Raw genomic sequence first — 20,513 nt, forward strand, 5'->3', positions numbered from 1 at the left:
GAGCGATACCATGATTTTTCAATCACAGTACGAATTGATATTGCAGAATTTCTGCTATGTAATTTAGCATGTGAAAGTTGCTTTCAAGTTGTGGTGGTGGATTGTCCATGTTAATAACATGGAGAAAAAAGACAGAAAATGTATTTCGGTAGAAGAAAAGATGGCAATTCTGGGACGTGTAGATTGCCATCTACACGTCGCATGTAGATGGCAATGCCGGAACACGTGTGCATTTAGCAAAAGATCTTGGACTCTCCGTGTCCACTTTGAACATGATAGTAAAAAAATATTCAGTTATTAAATTTTGTAATATGGTATGTAGACTCACATACTAGCAGTAAGTCATCTTTTAGCCTTTTTTAAATGTTTTTTTTTTTTTACATTTCCTGCTATTTACACTTTTTTCCATCAGTCCCCTGAAAAGTGTAAAAAAGGGGTTTTACTGTAAGTCTAACAGAAACAACATATGGCAAATGTATTTCAGAAAGGACAATATAATACAAAGTAGAGCTAATTTCATCCCTTCTTATTTCATTTTTTTTGAGAGAGCAAGTGTCTTTCTCATCTTATTAAAAAATCCAGAGCTAATTTCACTTCTTATCTGATATGGTTCAAATGACTCATAGCTGTATTGAAGCAGAAGAAAGAAGTTTTCTGACTATCAATTCAAGCATCAAACACCCATCTCAAAAACTTATCTCCTGCATTCTGTTTTCTCAACCATACCACCTAAGATTAGTCTGACATTCCTGAATGCTTTCCAATATTTTCCCGTTTTAAAATATATAAAATTGTACCAATGATGCCATCCACTCACTCTCTAATTTTCATCAAAATCTCGTATTACTCCAGTTCTTTGATCAACTGTTTCATTTCTAACCTGATTCCAGAATCCATAAGTTAAATTTTTAAAGTTAAAAGGTAGATGATCAGTCAACATGACTTCTGCTTAGCTTTCTTGCATTTTTTCTGTATTCTCTAAGTGTAGCAGATAATCGTACTTGCCAGGAAATTTCAATATCATTTCTTCTTTTCAAGATCACAATGAGTCTCCAAGACTTGGGTTTTTTTTTTTTTTTTGGTTTTTTTTCTTCTCCCACTCATTCACTTTTGCTTTCCCTTCACCATGTCTATTTTTCTTCACTTTGCCTATGTCACTAAAACATTCAGTTATGATTCTTTTTAAAAGTTTTGATTCTGTTCAAAGCTAAATGGCAACTACCCCCTATTTCAAAGTTCCTATACATTTTGTATCCCAAACCAGTCTAAGCATATAATTTTTAAATAATCAATGACTTTTGTATTGATTTCAATCAATACAAAAGTCTTTGATTGCACTTCAATTTCCCATTTTGAAATCTACTCGCATCACCACTTGAAACTACATGCCATTCTTCCTTCCTTTCCATGATTATTGCTGCCCAAATGTAACGTCTTATAGTTATCTCATCTGTTTCTCTCTATTTACCTGCACAGAATAAATTTAGATGGCTATATTATTTTCTAAACTTGACTTCTATTCAGCTACATTTATACACAACATAGCTATAATAAATTTAGTTTAATCCTTTATCCAAGTGTGAGCAAACAAAGTTTGCACCTGAAAATATCTTCAGGACTGGGATAAGGGTAGTACAACACCGGGCAACTCGTAGCAAAGGTGGACCAAGCTAACATCACTCCTATCTCAGTATCTCCCATAATGCAAAACACATCTCCTTGCGGATATGTATAATGTTATGCATTAAGGGAAGGACCACTAACCAGACTAGTTTAGACCTTTATTGAGGTGTATTTAAGTAAAGCCCGCTCTAAAAATTAGACGATCCCGAAAGATCGTCCAACTCAGCGTTGTTCCACTCAGTGACAGGCTCATCCCATCACCAAGAAGAACTTCTCAGCGTTGGCTCAACCCACCACTAGACAGAGCTTTGACCTTTACTGAGGTCTCTTCAGTGGGAGCCAGGCCCAGAAGTGGAGATACCAGGCAGAAGCAATGCCGAGGTCATCTTTACCTATAGGAGTTGTTAAAAGGTCTGCCACCTTTTTATTAAATTACTCTGGATTTAGAGAAAGATGTTGAAAGTTAATTTTTCACTTGGTTAAACTATAATAAATGTAGTTTAATCCTTTATCCAAGTGTGAACAAACAAAGTTTGGGCCTGAAAATATCTTCAGGACTGGGGTAAGGCAGTACAACACTGGACAACTCGTAGCAAAGGTGGACTAAGCTAACACCACTCCTATCTCAGTATCTCCCATAATGCTCCCAATTTGGCTCCCACTGAAGAGACCTCAATAAAGGCCAAAACTAGTCTGGGTAGTGGCCCTTCCCTTAATGCATAACATTATACGTATCCGCAAGGAGATGTGTTTTGCAGTATGGGAGATAGGAGTGATGTTAGCTTGGTCCACCTTTGCTACGAGTTGCCCGGTGTTGTACTACCTTACCCCAGTCCTGAAGATATTTTCAGGTGCAAACTTTGTTTGCTCACACTTGGATAAAGGATTAAACTAAATTTATTATAGTCTAACCAAGTGAAAAATAAACTTTCAACAACATAGCTGTAATGCATTTTTCTCTGTATTTTCTAAGGACACTTGCTGACTTACTTGCTTCTGAAGCATGTTACTAACAATTATAACTGTAAAAGATTTAATTAAAATTCTTTTCAAAATGACAAGCTGAAAAACATCTATAAATCTAAAAATATCCAGGAAAATTCAGTTATAATTTCCCTAAAACAATTACATAGTGTTATAAGAAATTTACAAAATTACAGTTTACAAGAATTCTTATGAAAATCTTATCTTAATGCTGATATTTCAAATAATTGAGTACTGCAGAAAGAGAATAACAACATGGCATTACAATAGTCCTGATTGAAAGAAATAAATTTACCTGATATGGCAGAAGTGAAAGTCGGGCTCGCCTAGCTGATGCTGCTCCACCAAACATTGTAATGCCTTCATAAAACGGTGATTCAAAACTCTTATCCTTTGTTGATGCTGACTGAGCCTAAAAATCATACACAATTATATACCAAGCAAACATCTTCCTAATGATAAGAAATATACTCAGAAAGCAATTACAAAAAAAGGCATTAAATGTATACATTTAATAAATTTTTATTACTGGATTTAGTATCCACTTGATTTATATAATGAAGTATACATTTAATACAGTAATATCCTTATTAGCAGGATGCATTCCTAAAATGTGGAGTGCTAACTGAAACAGAGCTGAGCAGTCATCACACCATTATTTTAAAATATAACTGTTATATTTTATTAACATTACATCATTATTACATTATATTAGAATGTTATAATCATCCTACTTAGATCTGTTTCAGTTAGCATTTCACATTCTAGGAATACACATAGGTATTACTGCATTAAATATTTTATTAGATAAGTGCAAATACAGTAGAGCATTAAGGAACTTTTACTAACCAATTTCTATAGTCACTAATTATACTGTACTTTAGATGAAAGACCACCCTGTAGGTTTTCATAGTGTGGAACTACCAGTTGTGTGCATTAAGCAAATAATATACATATCAGCTAATGCAGATAAGTATTTTGCATGAAGTACATTGAATGACTAAACGAATGTTAACTATGATGCAGTAATGACTGGGAATTATCATGCATAAGCACTATAATGAAACAGGTAAACAGGGTAGCAAAGCAAATTCAACCTAATGAAAGGATACAGGACCAACTGTTCCTTGTTGAGGATGCCATGTATCATTCATTGGAGTTTGATAACACTGGCCAACAAAAAAAAATTTTTTTTCTGTTGATTATGATATGACACTTGTTTTTTTGCTAATTTGGGCGCGCTGATTTCAAATATCAAACCCATTTTTCTCTATCATGTCAGGTTTTTCCTCTATGGCATTTTCTTTTTGCTAATTTGTAAGTTTTTGATAGTTTTAAGGAGGCAGTACTATTTAGAGGATCAAAAAAAATCGATTCTTTAATATTATTTTCTAAAAGTATGTACTTTTAAAAATCTGTTCCTAACTTTTTATCAAGAAATTCGAAAAATTCCCGAAGATATAGCCTATTATTCAAAGCGGTGCGCAGGTCAGAATCAGAGCACTCCCCACTCTTGCTTGTTAGTAAACGAATGAATGCGTAAGAACCTGCAACAGCACATACTAGCGCTTTGAATGCGAGAGAGGCCGATAACCAACCTAATACATTTAGGTGATGAAAAGTAGGCAATGACAACTGCCTAAAACAAATGAATGCTATATGCGTCATAGCGGACAAAGAACGATTGAAATCAGTCAATTGTTAATCGATCGTGAAAGTATGATGAGCGCTTATAACGTTTCAATAAAGTCTCTGTTTTTTTTTTTTGTCTTGTTAATTGCATGTTAGTCGGCAGCGAAGAAAATACATCATGTCTACTACTCAAAAATGTGTCAATAGTGTAGATTCCTTCTGCTACATTTGTGGCAGCTTTACTGTTCCCAGTCAAAGGACAAATATCACTGATTTCGTTAAGAAAGTGTACTTTGCATACTTTGACGTAAAACTTGCAGATCAGGATAATTCATGGGCTCCAAATAAAGTGTGTAAGTCATGTGTAGAAAATTTACGACAGTGGAGCAAGGGAAAACACCAAAAATTAGCTTTTGGCATTCAAATGATTTGCCGTGAACCGAAAAATCACATAGATGATTGCTATTTTTGTTTAGTTCAGACTTCTGGTTATAATAAGAAGAATAAGAAAAAAATTGTGTATCCAATCTCGACTCAACAATTCGGCCAGTTGCTCATTCCAATGAAATAGCCGTGCCAATTTATAAAGGACTTCCTTTACTTGAGAATGAGCATGATCGGGATATGCTAGATGTTCTTGAGGAGCAGGACCCAGATGTTGATTTAGACAATGAAAATTTAATTTCTAGTTCTGAACCGCAACGTTTTACTCAAGCGGAATTGAATGACTTAGTAAGAGATTTGGGCCTATCAAAGGAATCATCAGAATTGTTAGCTTCAAGATTAAATGAAAAAAACTTAGTGGAGCAAGATACGAAGATAACTTTTTATCGTAGCAGGGAAAGTAATCTTGTACAATATTTTAAACATCAGCGTGGGTTTGTTTACTGTAACAATGAGTCAGGTTTACTAATTGAAATGAGTGTTGTACAATATCATCCAGAAGAGTGACGTTTATTTATCGACAGTTCAAGCAGAAGTCTCAAGTGTGTCTTACTACACAATGGGAATGTATATGGCTCAATTCCTATTGGTTATTCAGTCTGCTTAAAGGAAACATATGAGGACATTAAAAAGGTTCTGAAGTTATTAAAATACACAGACCATAACTGGATCATCTGTGTGGATCTTAAAATGGTGAACTTTTTACTTGGCTTTCAAAGAGGATATACAAAGTTTCTGTGTTTTCTATGCTTCTGGGATAGTCGAGCTAGAAACCAACACTGGAGTCAGAAACATTGGCCTCTTAGAATATCCTTAAATGTTGGAAAACAATGTTATAAATCAACCTTTAATCAACAGAGAAAAAAATCATTTTTCCACCTCTACACATCAAACTAGGTCTTATGAAGCAGTATATTAAAGCTTTAGATTTACAAGGTGACTGTTTCCATTACATATGTGAAAAATTTCCACGACTTAGTTATGAAAAAATTAAAGCCGGTATATTTGATGGACCGCAAATTAGAACTTTAATGAGAGACCCAAATTTCATCAACTCTATGAACGAAATTGAGAAAGAGGCCTGGACTTCATTTACGATGGTTGCGAATAATTTTCTTGGAAACAAAAAAACGTGCAATTACAAAGATCTAGTGGAAACAATGCTTGAAAATTTCCAGCACCTAGGTTGCTACATGAGCATAAAGCTTCAGTTCCTATACAGTCATCTTGATAGATTTCCCAAGAATTTAGGTGCTGTAAGCAATGAACAAGGCGAAAGATTTCATCAAGACTTAAAAACTATGGAAGATCGATACCAAGGAAGATGGGATTCTCACATGATGGCCGACTACTGTTGGAGTATTCAAAGGGATTGCCAAAACAGAACACACAGCAGAAATTACTACAAACAAAAATTTATTCCCTGAAACTCATGTGTAAGTAAAATTGTTATTTTTTTTATAAATATTCTTGTAATTTTTAATGAATATTGTTAAGTAGTTATGTGTCTAATTATCGGCCTCTCTCGCATTCGAAGCGCTAGTACGTGCCGTTGCAGGTTCTTACGCATTCATTCATTTACTAAAAAGCGAAAGCAGTGAGCGCTCCGATTCTGATCTGCGCACCGCTTTGAATAATAGGCTATATCTTCGGGAATTTTTCAAATTTCTTGATAAAAAGTTAGGAACAGATTTTTAAAAGTACATACTTTCAGAAAATAATATTAAAAAATCGATTTGTTTTGATCCTCTAAATAGTACTGCCTCCTTAAAACTATCAAAAACTTACAAATTAGCAAAAAGAAAATGCCATAGAGGAAAAACCTGACATGATAGAGAAAAATTGGGTTTGACATTTGAAATCAGCACACCCAAATTAGTAAAAAACAAGTCTCATATAAAAGTCAGCAAAAATTGTGTTGGACTGTGTAATGGATGAGATAATTCATTTAGGCATGCTACATCTAGTGGTGGTCATCTCAATATGAAAACTTTATGTTTATAGTGTGTGTAGTTCATAGTATGATAAAGAAATCTTAAAAATTATAAACAGAATACTGACCAACAAGTTCTAACACTACTAAGCACCCAGTGGTTTCATGATGGCCATCTGTGTGTGTGTGGGGGGGGGGGGGAGGATAATGTTATACATCCATACCAATGTGAATTTTGAGAAAGAAGTTCTTTCTAGTAGAGGCAAATTACTTGTCTTTTTAAACTGAGGTTATCCCACAAAAAAACTATACAACAATTAGCACCAGGCACACCTACATATACTTTTTCTCAGTAGAAAAATATATTTAAACACATTTATTGAATGATACTCAAGCTTTTGATTGACCGAATGTGAACATTTACCAAAGTATTTTAGACAGAATGTGGCATGTATATGTGGCATAATATGTGGCATGCTAAAAACTGAGTGAATGCACAGTACAAGTTATCATCCTTAAACAGATGATACGTGAACATGCAATTTGGTCTTGACTTAATGCCAGGTGAGTTTTTGACTAACAAAACTGGGATGTGATGGCATTACCTTCAACTGAAGGGTCATGGATGAACAACTGTTTATCCATGGCCCAAACTATCCATCTAGATGGATAGTTTGGCCAACTTATTCACCTTACCTACAAAGCAATCACTGGTCAAACAAACACTGCAACTCACCCATATATAAACTCTTCAAAGTAAATTTAACAGAAAAAAAAATACCAGGCCTATAATCTGTAAAAATTTTTAAGTTTTAATTTTATGTCTTTCACATCCAAGATAACTGAAAGTATTTATCTGTTCTATTATTTTATTATTAATAACTATTTTGCTTCTAACTGGAGTTTGTCCACAAAATGCCATTGTTTTAGTTTTATCTATGGAAATTTTCATTCCGAACTATTCTACTATAATGTTTAAATTATATATTGCTCTTTGTAAACTGTCTTCCTTATTTGATATTATTACCAGATCATCTGCAAATAATAGCGTATTTATTTTTATTCCAGGAAATTTCTATACCTTGATTGTTTAAGGTGTTCCACTGTATTAATATTTTATTAATGTAAATACTGAAAAGTGTTGGAGACAGAGGGCATCCCTGTCTTACTCCTTGGTTTATAGATTGTTTTTCGGACAACTTTTCATTCGTTTTTATTATTTCATTATCTTTATATATATTCAATATTGTATGTAGTAAAATATTAGGTATATTTATTCTTTGTAATATATCAAACAGTATATATCTTTTTACTTTGTCAATTGCTTTTTTGTAATCTATAAACAAAAGATGAGTTTCCAAATTAAATTCTCTTCTTTTTCCTATAAGTAGTTTTAAACAGAAAGCTACATCCATTTTGACATTCTAATAAGATTTTTTCACTTATTTTTAGTTTTTAATTAAGTATTCTGCTATATATTTTGTAGCATGCATTCAATAAACTAAACCTCTGTAGTCAGCACGTTTTGTTTTATCCTCTTTTTTAAATATAGGTTTTACTATACTTGTATTCCATTCTATTGGTATTTGTCCATTTGTATATATTTTATTTAAAAATTTTAGTAATCTTTGATGAAATTTTTTTCCAGCAAATTTATACAGTTCGGAGTTTATCCCATCTACTCCTGCTGATTTGCCATTTTTTATTTTATTTAGGTTGTCCTTTAATTCTTTCATTGGTATCATATCATTTAAGGTATTTTGTAAGTTTCTGGTATAATTATTTTTGATGCCAGTATTATTCGTCCAAAGATCTGTAATATAATCCAAGAATTCTTTTACATCTATTTCACAATTTACATTTGCAGTTTCTTTTATATCTGCATTCATATGTTTTAGTATTTTGTACACACTGGGTCTTATTTTGTATGTCATTTTCTAGATATGATACAAATTTTTCCCAGCTATCTTGGTCTCTTTCTCTTTTGGCTATTGCTCGTCTTTTTTTATACTCAATTTCATCTTCTTGTTTTTTGCTACTTAACCATCTTTTAAAAGCCAGCTTTTTATTTTCAATTATTGTTTTTATTTCATCATCATCATCATCATCAAATTCCTGCCATGTACCCTCAAGGGGTGTACAGGATATGATAGTACTACATGAAAAAAAAAAAATTACATCATTATTAATTTCCTATCTACAATTTTCCTCCAAATCAGCCTGCTACTTGTCATCACTCCAACATTATCAGATCTTATATTTCTATCATCTAAGGCACTTTGTACCGTATCAATCCACCTATATCTTGGTCTTCCTCTGGGTCGTTTTGCTGCCAACCTGGCAGAGAACACTTGTTTTGCTAATCTTTCCTCGCCCATTCTGTTTAAGTGACCATACCACCTGAGATTAGCTCTGCTAACGCATTCCTGGATGCTGACAATGCCAAGTTCTTTCCTAAGGGTGCTTAAGGGTCAAAGCTGTATAACTGAGAGGAGACCTCCACATAGCCTTTAAAGGAATGCAGAGAACCGACCAGGGCTTCTGACCTAATGTCCAATCCTCACCTTCTCGTGGTGCACCCTGTTGGGTATCTACTTGGATACTGAACGGACGAGGATGGGCTGGCAATTTGGGATTTAGCCGACCAAATTGTATTCTTATTGGTTAAACCAAAATATAGTTTTTATTTCATTGTCCCATATATGTAATTTTTTATGATATTTTTGTGTGTGTTCCTAGACTTTCATATGCTGCTGATGTGATAATTTCTTTTATATTATTCCATTCTTTCTCAATGTCTTCATTTTCTTGTATTTTTTCTAAGTAGTTATTAATCCTCTGTTGGTATAAATTTCTTATACTTGAATCGTTTAGTGGTCTTACTCTTTCTAATTAGATTTTGTTTCTCTAATTTGTTTATTTTTTGTAGCCAGTTTAGTGGAAATCTTAGTTTTGCCTGTACTAAATAGTGATCTGTGTCAATTTCTAACCCTCTTCTAACTTTAACGTCTAGGAAGAGGTCTGCTGCTTTTTCATTTGCTATAAGGTAGTCTAATATTGATTTTGTCCTCTTGCACACCACGTATATTTATGTATATTTTTATGTTTGTAAAATGTATTCATTATTTTTAAATTATTATATATTGTATAAATCAGTCGCTTTCCATCTTTGTTTACTGTTGGTTCTCCAAATTTATGTATATTATTGTTCTTTTTTTTTTTTTCATTCCTATTCTGGCATTAAGATCTCCAGCTATAATTATATGATCTGTTTTATTGAATTTTTCATATATTCCTTGTAACTCTTTGTAAAAGTAATCATTTTCTTCTTCTTTTCCTTCTTCAGGGGCATACACTCCAACAACTGTTAAATTTTCTTTATTTAATTTTAATCGCACTTCTAATATTCTTTCATTCCAGTATGTATAATGAGTTATTTTTGCTTTAACTGATTTATGGATCCAAATCATCACATCAGCATTTGCATGTATTTGTTTGTCCACTCCACTATATATGATATTGTAGTCAGCTGTTTCTTTTGTTCCTTTACGTTTCTTTTGTTCCTTTACGTTTCTTTTTTTGTTTCTGTAAGAACTGCAATTTCTATATTTTGCTATGCTTCTAATGTTCCATGTAGCATATTTCACCACGTTTTTCTTTCTTTTTCTAAAGTTTCTTAACCTTTTCCAGTTTGTAGTCGTTTGCAATGTTTTCTGTCCGGTTTGGATTTCGTTGAGACTTGAAAGTAATATGTGTTTCCCTATGTCAAGTGACTAGCATGACGATAGGTATCCTAGTGTTGGGGCTTCTACCTAGGCTTGCCATTTTGAGTAGATAGTGGAAACTACAGTTTGAGAGGAAAGAGTCACCCCCTTGCCCTCAAATTGCTTTAATAGCACTGGGAAGGGGGGGGGGGGGGTAAGAAGTAAGAGATAGTAGAAGACCAGTCTCCAGATACGATATACCAAGTGTATATTGTACAAAGTAAGATCAGTCTAGCTTGGGTATCTCGGGTTTGCATGCCCATACTCACCAATGTGAGCCCTTGAGAAAAAAATGTAAACTTCTAAAAGTTAATGAATATTATAAATTTCTAAATGCATTGCAACTTTATGTGTTATATGTCTGTTAATAACGATGCAGGTAGACCATACTATTCTGTAATGCCCCCCCCCCCCCAAAGCATTACATATATATATAAAAATTTTCAGCCCATTTTTCTATCCACTGCAGGATGAAGGCCTCTTCTATTGTGGGAGGCTTTGGGTCTACTGCTCCCATGGTGACCCAGTCCATATTGGGAGAGGACATAAACATCCATGCCTAAATGGCACTCGAACCTGCAGCCTCTTGGCTGTAGAGCGAATATGCTAACCACTCGGCCAGCCAGACTGGCTCATATTATATATAACTTGATAAAATATACATTGTAAGATAGGCAACAAAAAGCCTACTTACATGTTATAAAAATATATTACAGAGAAAAATGATTTTCTTTTTGGATATACAACAGAAAGAAGGCAAATGATATATGAGTAGGCAGAGAGGATTAGCCTTTTTAGTAAAAGAGTCACCATTACAGTTCACTATCTTTCAGTTGAAGTGTATAATCATCAGCAATCTAGAACACAGGGCACCAGTTGGATTCCACCCCTCAATTAATTTGGCTACAGTTTTTGTTTCTTTGTGATAATCATATTCCGGTGAAAGCTTGCTTTGTAATTTCCTATGCAGGTTCCACAAGGGTTTGTTCTGATTCAGTAATTGATGGTTTTGGTGCAGATGAAGAGGAAGTTGCATATTCTGTGTCTCTTCTCTTCTGTATGGACTAAATACCAGTAGTCTTCTTGGCTGTGTGTATAATTACAGGTGCTAGAGGCAGTACTCATGGTACAGGTTAGCAGGAGAGGTCAGATGTGTGTTCCAAGGTACCTGGAACTCTGAAGAAAAGACACAGATCTGATTCTCTAAGATGAAATTTGTGGAGCTTAGTAGGAGTTGGCAATACAATAAAATTATATGAAATTAATTACAATTGATTGTAATTAAGGAAAGCAAAGCACTCCCCCTCCCCAACTTGGATCTGCTTTCATTAGCAAACTCAATCAAGTCAAAGGTGTACCAAGTAACAGCAAGCTTTAATAATACCATGTATGTTCCAGAGCAGTTTACCAACTAATACTGCATTGTGGATCAGTAAATAAAATATTTACATACATCCAGTGATATTTTTGGAAAACAAAAGGCACCAGTACTCATTCTTTGTTAGCAGGAAAAATTGAAAATTAAAAGTACATGAAAAGATAATTAAATAGATAGATGGATAGATATGTGTAAATGTAATATATATATATATATATATATAAATTCATCTTTTTTTGACTGACTGAAATCGAGAAAATAGATAAGTTAATTTAATGGAGCAAACAGCATGTTTCATCAAAACGACTTCTTCAGGTGTGGTAACACTTAAAGCAAATTAAAAAAACCATAAAAAAACACTGTGCCATTATAATAACAGACTTGTAAACTGAAGTTAAGTTTGAATTGTCATTATAGTCCGTTCTGTAGTTCTATTGTTGTGCAAATGCGAGTGTATGAGTTCATATGTTGTATCTAATGACAAAACCATGCGAGTCAGGTAGACTATAACTGGGGTTGCTGTTGATGTGAGAAGGATCTACGACAATTTCTTTGGATTCAACTATGTGCCATTCCACTTCATCATGACAAATATAAATGTTTGATGTTGCATTCTAATGTACTCCGTGTTGGCGGACTTCATCGTTTGTGTTCACTGAAAATAAGACGTGACTTGGGAGTGCGCTTGCTCTGATTCTATTGTATGAAATGTCTCTCTGATATTCTTTCCTCTAGCCATAGGAAGATTGACTTCTCAGTCTGGCCATAGTATGGCCTCCCACAATCACATATTATTTTATATACACCGGGGAACTGAAGATAGTTATGAGCTTATTTTGGGTGGCTTAGAACTGACCTTAGTTTTGGAAGAGTCGAAAACATGTTTTTATATTAAATTTTTTCAAAATTATTCCTAGTTTCTGGAGAACGAGCTGATATATGGTAAAGAAATATACTTGGGGTTGTTAGGGATCTCTGTGTTGTTTCAAGGGTGCTGGTATAGTTGCCTCTTAATGTTTTTGGAAGGGTATCCATTATTTAAGAGAGTTCTTTCTAGATATTTCAGTTCATTTTTTAGTTGTTCTTCATCGGACAATACTGAGTGAGCACGGTGAGCCAACGTGGAAACGATATCTAACTTTTGTGTGGGATAGTGATGTGAGGATGCATGTAAGAATCTATCCATGTGTGTTGATTTCCTGAAGATTGAGATCCTTAAAGAATCAGACATCTTAGTAAGCTTCATGTCTAGAAATGAAAGGGAACCATTTTCTTCAATCTTGTCGGTAAAATTTGTGTCTTAGTGGAAGTTGTTTAAATGATTTAGGAAGATGTAAACATTCTCTACACCATGCTCCCAAATAAGGAATATATTGTCCACATAGCGGAGTCATGTTCTAGGTTTTAATATTGCTTTAGAGATGGCTTTTTCCTCGAAATCCTCAAAGAAAATGTTGGTCAGCATTGGAGACGGGGGGGGGGGGGGGGGGGGGGGGGGGGGGGCTACCCATAGCTAGTCCTTTGTTCTGTTTATAAATTTTCTCTTGTGAGAGGAGAGCAAAAATCTTTTTAGAGATCTTGTTTGTTAAAATGCTGAGAACATATTGTGTTGGAACATTTGCAAAAAGTGCCACAACATCAAAGCTCGCCATAATATCAGAATTCTTCAGCTTTATATCTTTGATTTTAGAAGCGAAATAGTTGAATTTTTAATGTAAGAGGAAGATTTCCCACTAGACCTTTTAAGGAGGATGCTAGATATTTTGATGATTTATATGTCAGTGAATCAATACTATCAACTATTGGCCTGAGCAGACAATTTGCTTTATGCACCTTTGGAAGGCCATATAATCTTGAAATAAGTGGATATAAGGACTGGAGAGAAAGACGCGTGTTTCTTGGAAGTTCCGTTGTCTTTTTAAGATTGTTTGTTCAATTATGTATCTCTCTCTCTCTCTCTCGTTGGGTCTCGGTGCAGTTCAGAGTAGGTATCTGATAACGTAGGATTTTTTTGCGATAAACTGTTTTATTTAGTACGACCATTGCATTGCCCTTGTCTATTTGCGATTAACAATGCAAAACCACCAGTCAACAACATTTCTCCTGGTGAAAGACTAGCTATCAAAAAACTTAAAAGGAATAGAGACATTATTATCCTCCAAGCAGACAACATCAAATGTATATATTTGTCATGATGAAATGGAACGGCACATAGTTGAATCCAAAGAAATTGACCTAGACCCTTCTCACATCAACAGCAAACTCAATTATAGTCTACCTGACTCACATAGTTCTGCCATTAGATACAACATATGATACTCGTATGCTCGTTTTTAATTTGCTTTAAGTGTTACCACACCTGAAGAAGTCGTTTTGACAAAGCATGTTGTGTACTCCATTAAATTAACTTATCTATTTTCTTGGTTTGTCAGTCGAAAAAAAGATGAACATATCTAATTGCCAAATCAATGTAACTATGATCATATATATTATATATATATATATATATATATGTTAAAGATACCAAGCTATTTTAAACCTGGTTTTACTCCATTTATGCAAACAGACAAACAAGTCAAGTTTGCGCCTGCAAGTGTTGCAAGTCTAGCTGACCCTGCACGTAGTGCAAGACCAAGGCAACTCATGGTAAAAGTAGAATAAGCTCTGATCACTAATCTTAATATTTACCCTTAATGCAAAGTACATCTCCTGGAGGAGATGTATGATGCTTTTTATTAAGGGCAAGGGGCCACTACCCAGACCGGTTTCGACCTTCATTGAGGTCTCATCAGTGGGAGCCAGGCTAGAAATACCAAGATTTTAGTAATACAGAACTTATAAATATTTTACCAGAACAAGTTACCATAAGGTGTTTTAACCTTAATAAATAAAAATCTCAGGACGAGATATAAATGTAGAAAGTATTTTACCTTGGGTACTTGCAACACTTGCAGGCGCAAACTTGACTTGTTTGTCTGTTTCCATACTTGGGAAATAGAGTAAAACCAGGTTTAAAATAGCTTGGTATCTTTAACATTTATTATACCCAAGGTAAAATACTTTCTACACACACACACACACACATCACCATGACCAGGTGAAACAGCTGCGAGACAGGAACTGACAGAGTTTGAAAGAAGTGTTGTGATGGAATGCCACTGCAGACCTATCTTTGGCAAATTGTTCACAAATAGGGGCATACCTGGTCAACAATCAATAATACTATATTGAGATAGATGGAAGCACAGGGAGTCAGCTGCAAGTGCTACTCACCACACTCACCGAACCTGACCATAGGGTGCTATGAAGGATAATATGCAAAAATCACAAATTCGTCAATTTTATTATAGAATATTATAGGCATTGACTGGAACATGAATCCGCACAAAAACATTCAAACTGAGGCTCACAACATATTTCCATGGTAGGACCCACAATATGCAAGTTCCACATTACCCAAACTAACGTGGAGTATTGTCTTCAGTAGTGCAAAGAGCATATACAGTGGGATGTGGAATCTTGAAAAGCTGTGTTATGGAGCAACAAATCACACTAGATCCTTTACCGACCAGATGGATGGGTGTGGTGGATGCTCGGTGAACGTCTCTTACCATTGGTAACCCAAATGATGAAAATCGGAGGTGACGGTGTGATGGTATGATCCTGTTTTTCCTGGTTTGGACCTCTGTTTGTAGTGCCACAAAACACTAAACTCCAATAGATATCTGAGCATTCTGGACAATGCAATGTTTCCTACTTTGTGGCATTTCTACAGAATTGACCATTCATATGTGGGATGAACTGGAGCATCAGGTGAGGTCAAGAAACGTCTACCCCACAGAGGTCCAGGACCTTATTACATGCCTACAGGAAGAATGGTCTAAAATTCCCACTGATTGCTATCGTATACTTGTGAAAAGTGCCCCATAGGTTTGCTGCAACCACTGCAGCAAAAGGAGGTTCTACATCTTATTAAGGTGGGCACCATGGCTGTTTGTTCCTCCCACAATGGTGTCCATTGACTTCTTTCCAAGCAGTGTGTGTGTGTGTGTGTGTGTACCCAAGGTAAAATCTATTGTATGTTGTGTGTGTGTGTGTGTGTGTGTGTGTACACACACACACACACACACAACATACAATAGATCCTTGCTTTAGGACCCTATCAAATTTACTATTATAAATATATAAAATGGCACATCCCAGAAGTAAGACCACACAGCAGATCCCTACTTTGTGGCTGATTACTTTACGAGCACCCATTTTAACTACTGGCTAAATTTTTTTATTATGAATATGTGAAATGGAAAATCATAGAAGCAAGGCAATCAGTATGTGAATTCTTCCACCTGAGATCACAGAACGCAATTGAGAATAAAACATTTTAATTAATATGATTTCAAATAATTAATTTATTTATTAATAATTTATTTTTTATCCAATGATTAAGTTTTATGTCCCAAGTATTGCATACATGTTTGAAATTTTAAAAATGCCACTGTGAGCTGCTGTATAAGATCATTTTGCAAGTGCTGAGGGGAAGCCTAAGATTCAAGTGAACTGCTGTAATTTACCTCACTTTTGTCAATTTAATTTAAAAATTATTGGATGGGCTAATTGTCAGACAGATAACACAGATAGGTAATGGAGATATTTTATAGAGAAGACACTCACTACATCAAACCATAGGGACCAGAGACAGTTTGTTATACCAAATTTAGGGAAACAATGCTGACCACCTCTCAAATGAAGTAAAGAAAGCAGTATCAGACTGTTTACTCATAGTCAAAAAGATAAAACATTAGTTAGATGGATGAACAGCATCATTAAGCAGGAGTTGCAAAGAAAAGTTGTGAAGGAAATCAGGTGATATCAGCACACCCATGAGCAATACAAGGCACAGGCAAAAAGAGTGACAGTGTGTCAAGGAAGGCCAGAGCGAATTATAGAAGAAAGCTAACTGATGAGGCCAAAAGAAATTCTAAAGAGCTTTTGCTATGTTGAAAGTAAGAGGAATGACTTTAAAAAGTGCTGATAGTGGGGAGATAATAGAAGCAAACAAAACAGTTGAAGTACTGAGTGATCAATTTGCAAGACAGTACCATCTAGGTGGTGATTTTGCAATGTAGAATGTAACATTCACTTATGAGAGAATAGAGGCTGAAGAAATGAAGATGCTTAGAATATTGCAGAATCTCAATGAGAACATGGCCATGGGATTAAATGGCATATCAACTGTGAATTATGTGAATGTGCAAGGGAATTATCAGATTCTCTGACTAAGCTGTTTAAGCCTCAGTACTGGAGTAAGGCAAAAATGGGATGAAAAGAGGATAAAATAGTCCTGCATACAAGAGGCCCCAATTATAATGAATGTATCAAGGTCATTATCTGAAGTATACACACACACACACACACACACACACACACACACACACACACACACACACACACACACACACACACACACACACACACACACACACAAAGAGACAAAGTGCATTACAATATACATATTATGCTGAAGTGAGACCAAGCTGGTCAATCATTAACAGTAGTGGCCTAACCTCTTGGCAAAAAACCACATTAAAGCTAGAGTCCTGCTATCTATTTGGCTAGAGTTTACTAATAAATAACAAAAAGGGTACTGGTGTTGGCCAATATATGCAGTAATATATTGCTAATGCCAATATTGTTTTTATTTTGATTTATCTGTTAGTAATTTCTAGCCAAACAGATAATAGGACTCTAGCTTTAAGGTAGTAGGTTTGTTTGTTTGTTTTTCCCCACTTTCACCAGAAATTAGGCCATAATGCTAACAGTTGACCAATTGTTACTTTGGCATACTATGTATACTGTAACGTAGCTTGCATCTTCATGGGTATGAATGTATGCATGCCCCAGATGATGACCATGATATGAAGGTCAAAACATCAAGTAATCATTTTCATTTATATTAAACTGAAGACATTACTCTAACACAGTAGATTTCTCCATAATTTTATTATGATTGTGTTTGTGTTTGATAGATATTTTATCCATAAGGTAAAAAATTCCAAATTTCAGATTAAGAACTTTATGAGTTTTGTCTGCACGTTTAGTTCATTATGCAGATTTCAGGTTAAATGACATTAAATGAAACCAATGTAAACACAGCCTTTGCTGTTGCAGTACTCTCCACTTCTCATTCTCATTTCAAAACCATATGGTGCTCAGGCAATTCATGCCTCAAGTTCTTCTTTAATCAATGCCTTAAACTAGTGTTTCTCAACTTGGAGTGTATGCCCCACAGGGGGAAAATTTTAATATTTTGGGGGGCAATTAGAAAATGTACATGTACATGTTTATACATATTATATTATACTTTTTCAGAACTTGGCTGACTATTATGCTAGAGCGGGGGCATCAAAATCTTTGAGATGCTGAGGTGGGCATCAAGATCTTTGAGACGCTGAGGTGGGCATCAAGATCTTCGAGACGTTAAGGTGGGGCATGATCCAAAAAAGGTTGAGAAACACTGCATTAAACACTGATCTCCTTGGCATTCTGAAGTGAGGTGAGAACAACCTACTGAATTTTAATGCCACCAAAATGCAATCCTGTCTCATTCTCATGAAGAAAGCCCACAGAACCCCCACCATCTCTCTCTCCTTTCACCTTGGACAATATTCTTCTCACCAACAGATACATTTTCCTTCCTTGGGTTAACTCATATCTTATCTATCCTAGCATAAGCACATCAGGTCCACAAATCTTTCCTCCTCTCAAAAAAAAGGCTAGGTATTCTTTTTTATTCTAAACAGTACTTCTCTCCTGCTCAACTCCTGATGATAATAGATAAAGCCTCAAATCCACCCAACTTTAGAATACTGTGACCTCTTTCAGAATGCTTCACTGTATTCAGAAGCCAGCAATTCACTTAACTGATAATTCCACCCTCACTGATAATCCCCCTTCCAGTCAACTTTCTCATAAATGCTCTGTTGCTGCATTACATTTCTTCTATAGGTATTTCCATTGGCACTACCCCACTGAACTGTCTGTTCCCATCCCTCCACTTCCCTTTAATACAAGCAGCTGCTGGTCATCACCCATGTAACCTTCAGTTCTTCAAAAAACAAATTATTTTCTTCCTTCTGACCACTTTCCCAGGAAAATAGAAGAACTGCATTGTCCAGCTCAACAGAGCAACAAAATACTTACAAAAGAGATAATGCAGAAACAAGAGTTCTGTGAGAAGTAACTGGAAAGAGTCTGTGGGGGAGGGGGGTCACCTATTAGGATTGTCCTCTCTGAATGCAATCAAGAATTCTTAAAGAGGTTTTGGGTACACTATCACAAATGAAAGAACAATTTTCTTCTAATGTTGTCAGATTTTAAGATTTATAGTTTTAGGAACTGAACAGGAGAGAAGCTGGGTATAAGCATCTGCTCAAAAGATCCTAGTGAAGTTGGATTTTTCTTATGGGTAACAGGACAGGACTGTATTTTAATGGCATCAAAATTCACTACATTATCTTCACCCTATTTCAGAATAGTGACAAGATCGGTGTTTAAGAACACTATTATGGAAGATCTTGAAGCTTCAGCCATTTGAGTACCACTTCAATCAACTTGTTTGAGATGCAATGTTATATAAATATATATAAAAAATGGTACCATGAATTAAATGTTTAAGTTGTCATGACTAACATTCACATTTTACTTAAGTTTGATGGCAAATGGCAACTAAAATAGTACTGCATGTTATATGTTTCATTTTATGAGATCATCAGTGGACTGTTGATCAAATCAGAGGTTTGAATGTAGCTTATAAAAAGCTACATTGAAACCTCCCACTGATAAACACAAAGAAAGTTACTATACATTCTAATGTGTATAGTTCACTTGTTAAGTTATAAAACTGATACTGTGATAGACAGTATCACAGTAGAGGGACAATACAACAGGAAATCCTGTTAAACAAATATGGTAAAACATCTCTTACCATATTTGTTTAACAGGATTTCCTGTTGTATTGTCCCTCTACTGTGATACTGTCTATCACAGTATCATTTTTATATAAAAATGTTACAGTATTTAAAGGATCAGAAATGTAATCATCATTTTTAATGCTCAGAGGAAGGTGGACAGCACTCTTACAGCACAAGCTAACTTTTGGAAATCGGGTAGTTCTAAATCACCCAAAACCAGTGGCTATTGGTGATTAAGAAGAAATACAGTGAGAGCAGACAACTGCTGCCATCTCATGATGCTAAGCATTAACACTCCTCATACTGCTGTCTGAAAATAGTGCAAATTTAATGATTCATTTTTCTGAGATGAACAATTTAAAATCTGCATTTCTGAGAAGGGAACCTACTTGCTTGTGCCAGAATTCAGAATCAGCTGAGAAAAAAAAAAAAAGTTTTTTCTATTTAGTAAATAAAAAGAATACTTAATGGTAATTCATGCATTACATAAAGGTGCCAGAAGGCTACAACACAGACACCATATAAATATCGATTTATTAAAATTTTCCTTTCTCTTAAAATTGTACTCTTAATAACATCCAACTTTATATAACATTTTTGTTTACCAATAAGGGTGATCCAAAGCAGGAAATACTAAATGATGGTTTGTTTCCTTGTGCAATGGGTTGTGGCCTTGATGTTCTCTTGAGCTTGGCTTCAATGGTTTCTGACCAGAGTGAAGTCCGATTTTGAGAGGTGGAGTTATCTGCTGTTCAAAAGACATACAATACAGCTTTTAAATCTTT

The 20,513-nt window shown here is 35.0% G+C and overlaps 1 protein-coding gene across 1 annotated transcript in view; it reads right to left on the reverse strand.

The window, feature by feature from the left end:
* LOC150095268 (uncharacterized) overlaps positions 1-20,513 on the reverse strand; it is a 302,954-nt gene that overhangs the window by 218,291 nt on the left and 64,150 nt on the right. Inside the window, exons 4-5 of the mRNA XM_090410345.1 lie at positions 20,334-20,476; positions 2,903-3,019 (exon numbers count right to left, since the gene is read on the reverse strand). Coding sequence (XP_090266471.1) covers positions 2,903-3,019; positions 20,334-20,476 — 260 coding nt within the window. The remainder of the gene's footprint in view (positions 1-2,902; positions 3,020-20,333; positions 20,477-20,513) is intronic.

This window comes from Typopeltis vanoorti, chromosome 20 (assembly GCF_054136105.1).
Source record: "Typopeltis vanoorti isolate ZY-2024b chromosome 20, IOZ_Tvanoo_1.0, whole genome shotgun sequence".
Lineage (NCBI taxonomy): Eukaryota > Metazoa > Arthropoda > Arachnida > Uropygi > Thelyphonidae > Typopeltis > Typopeltis vanoorti.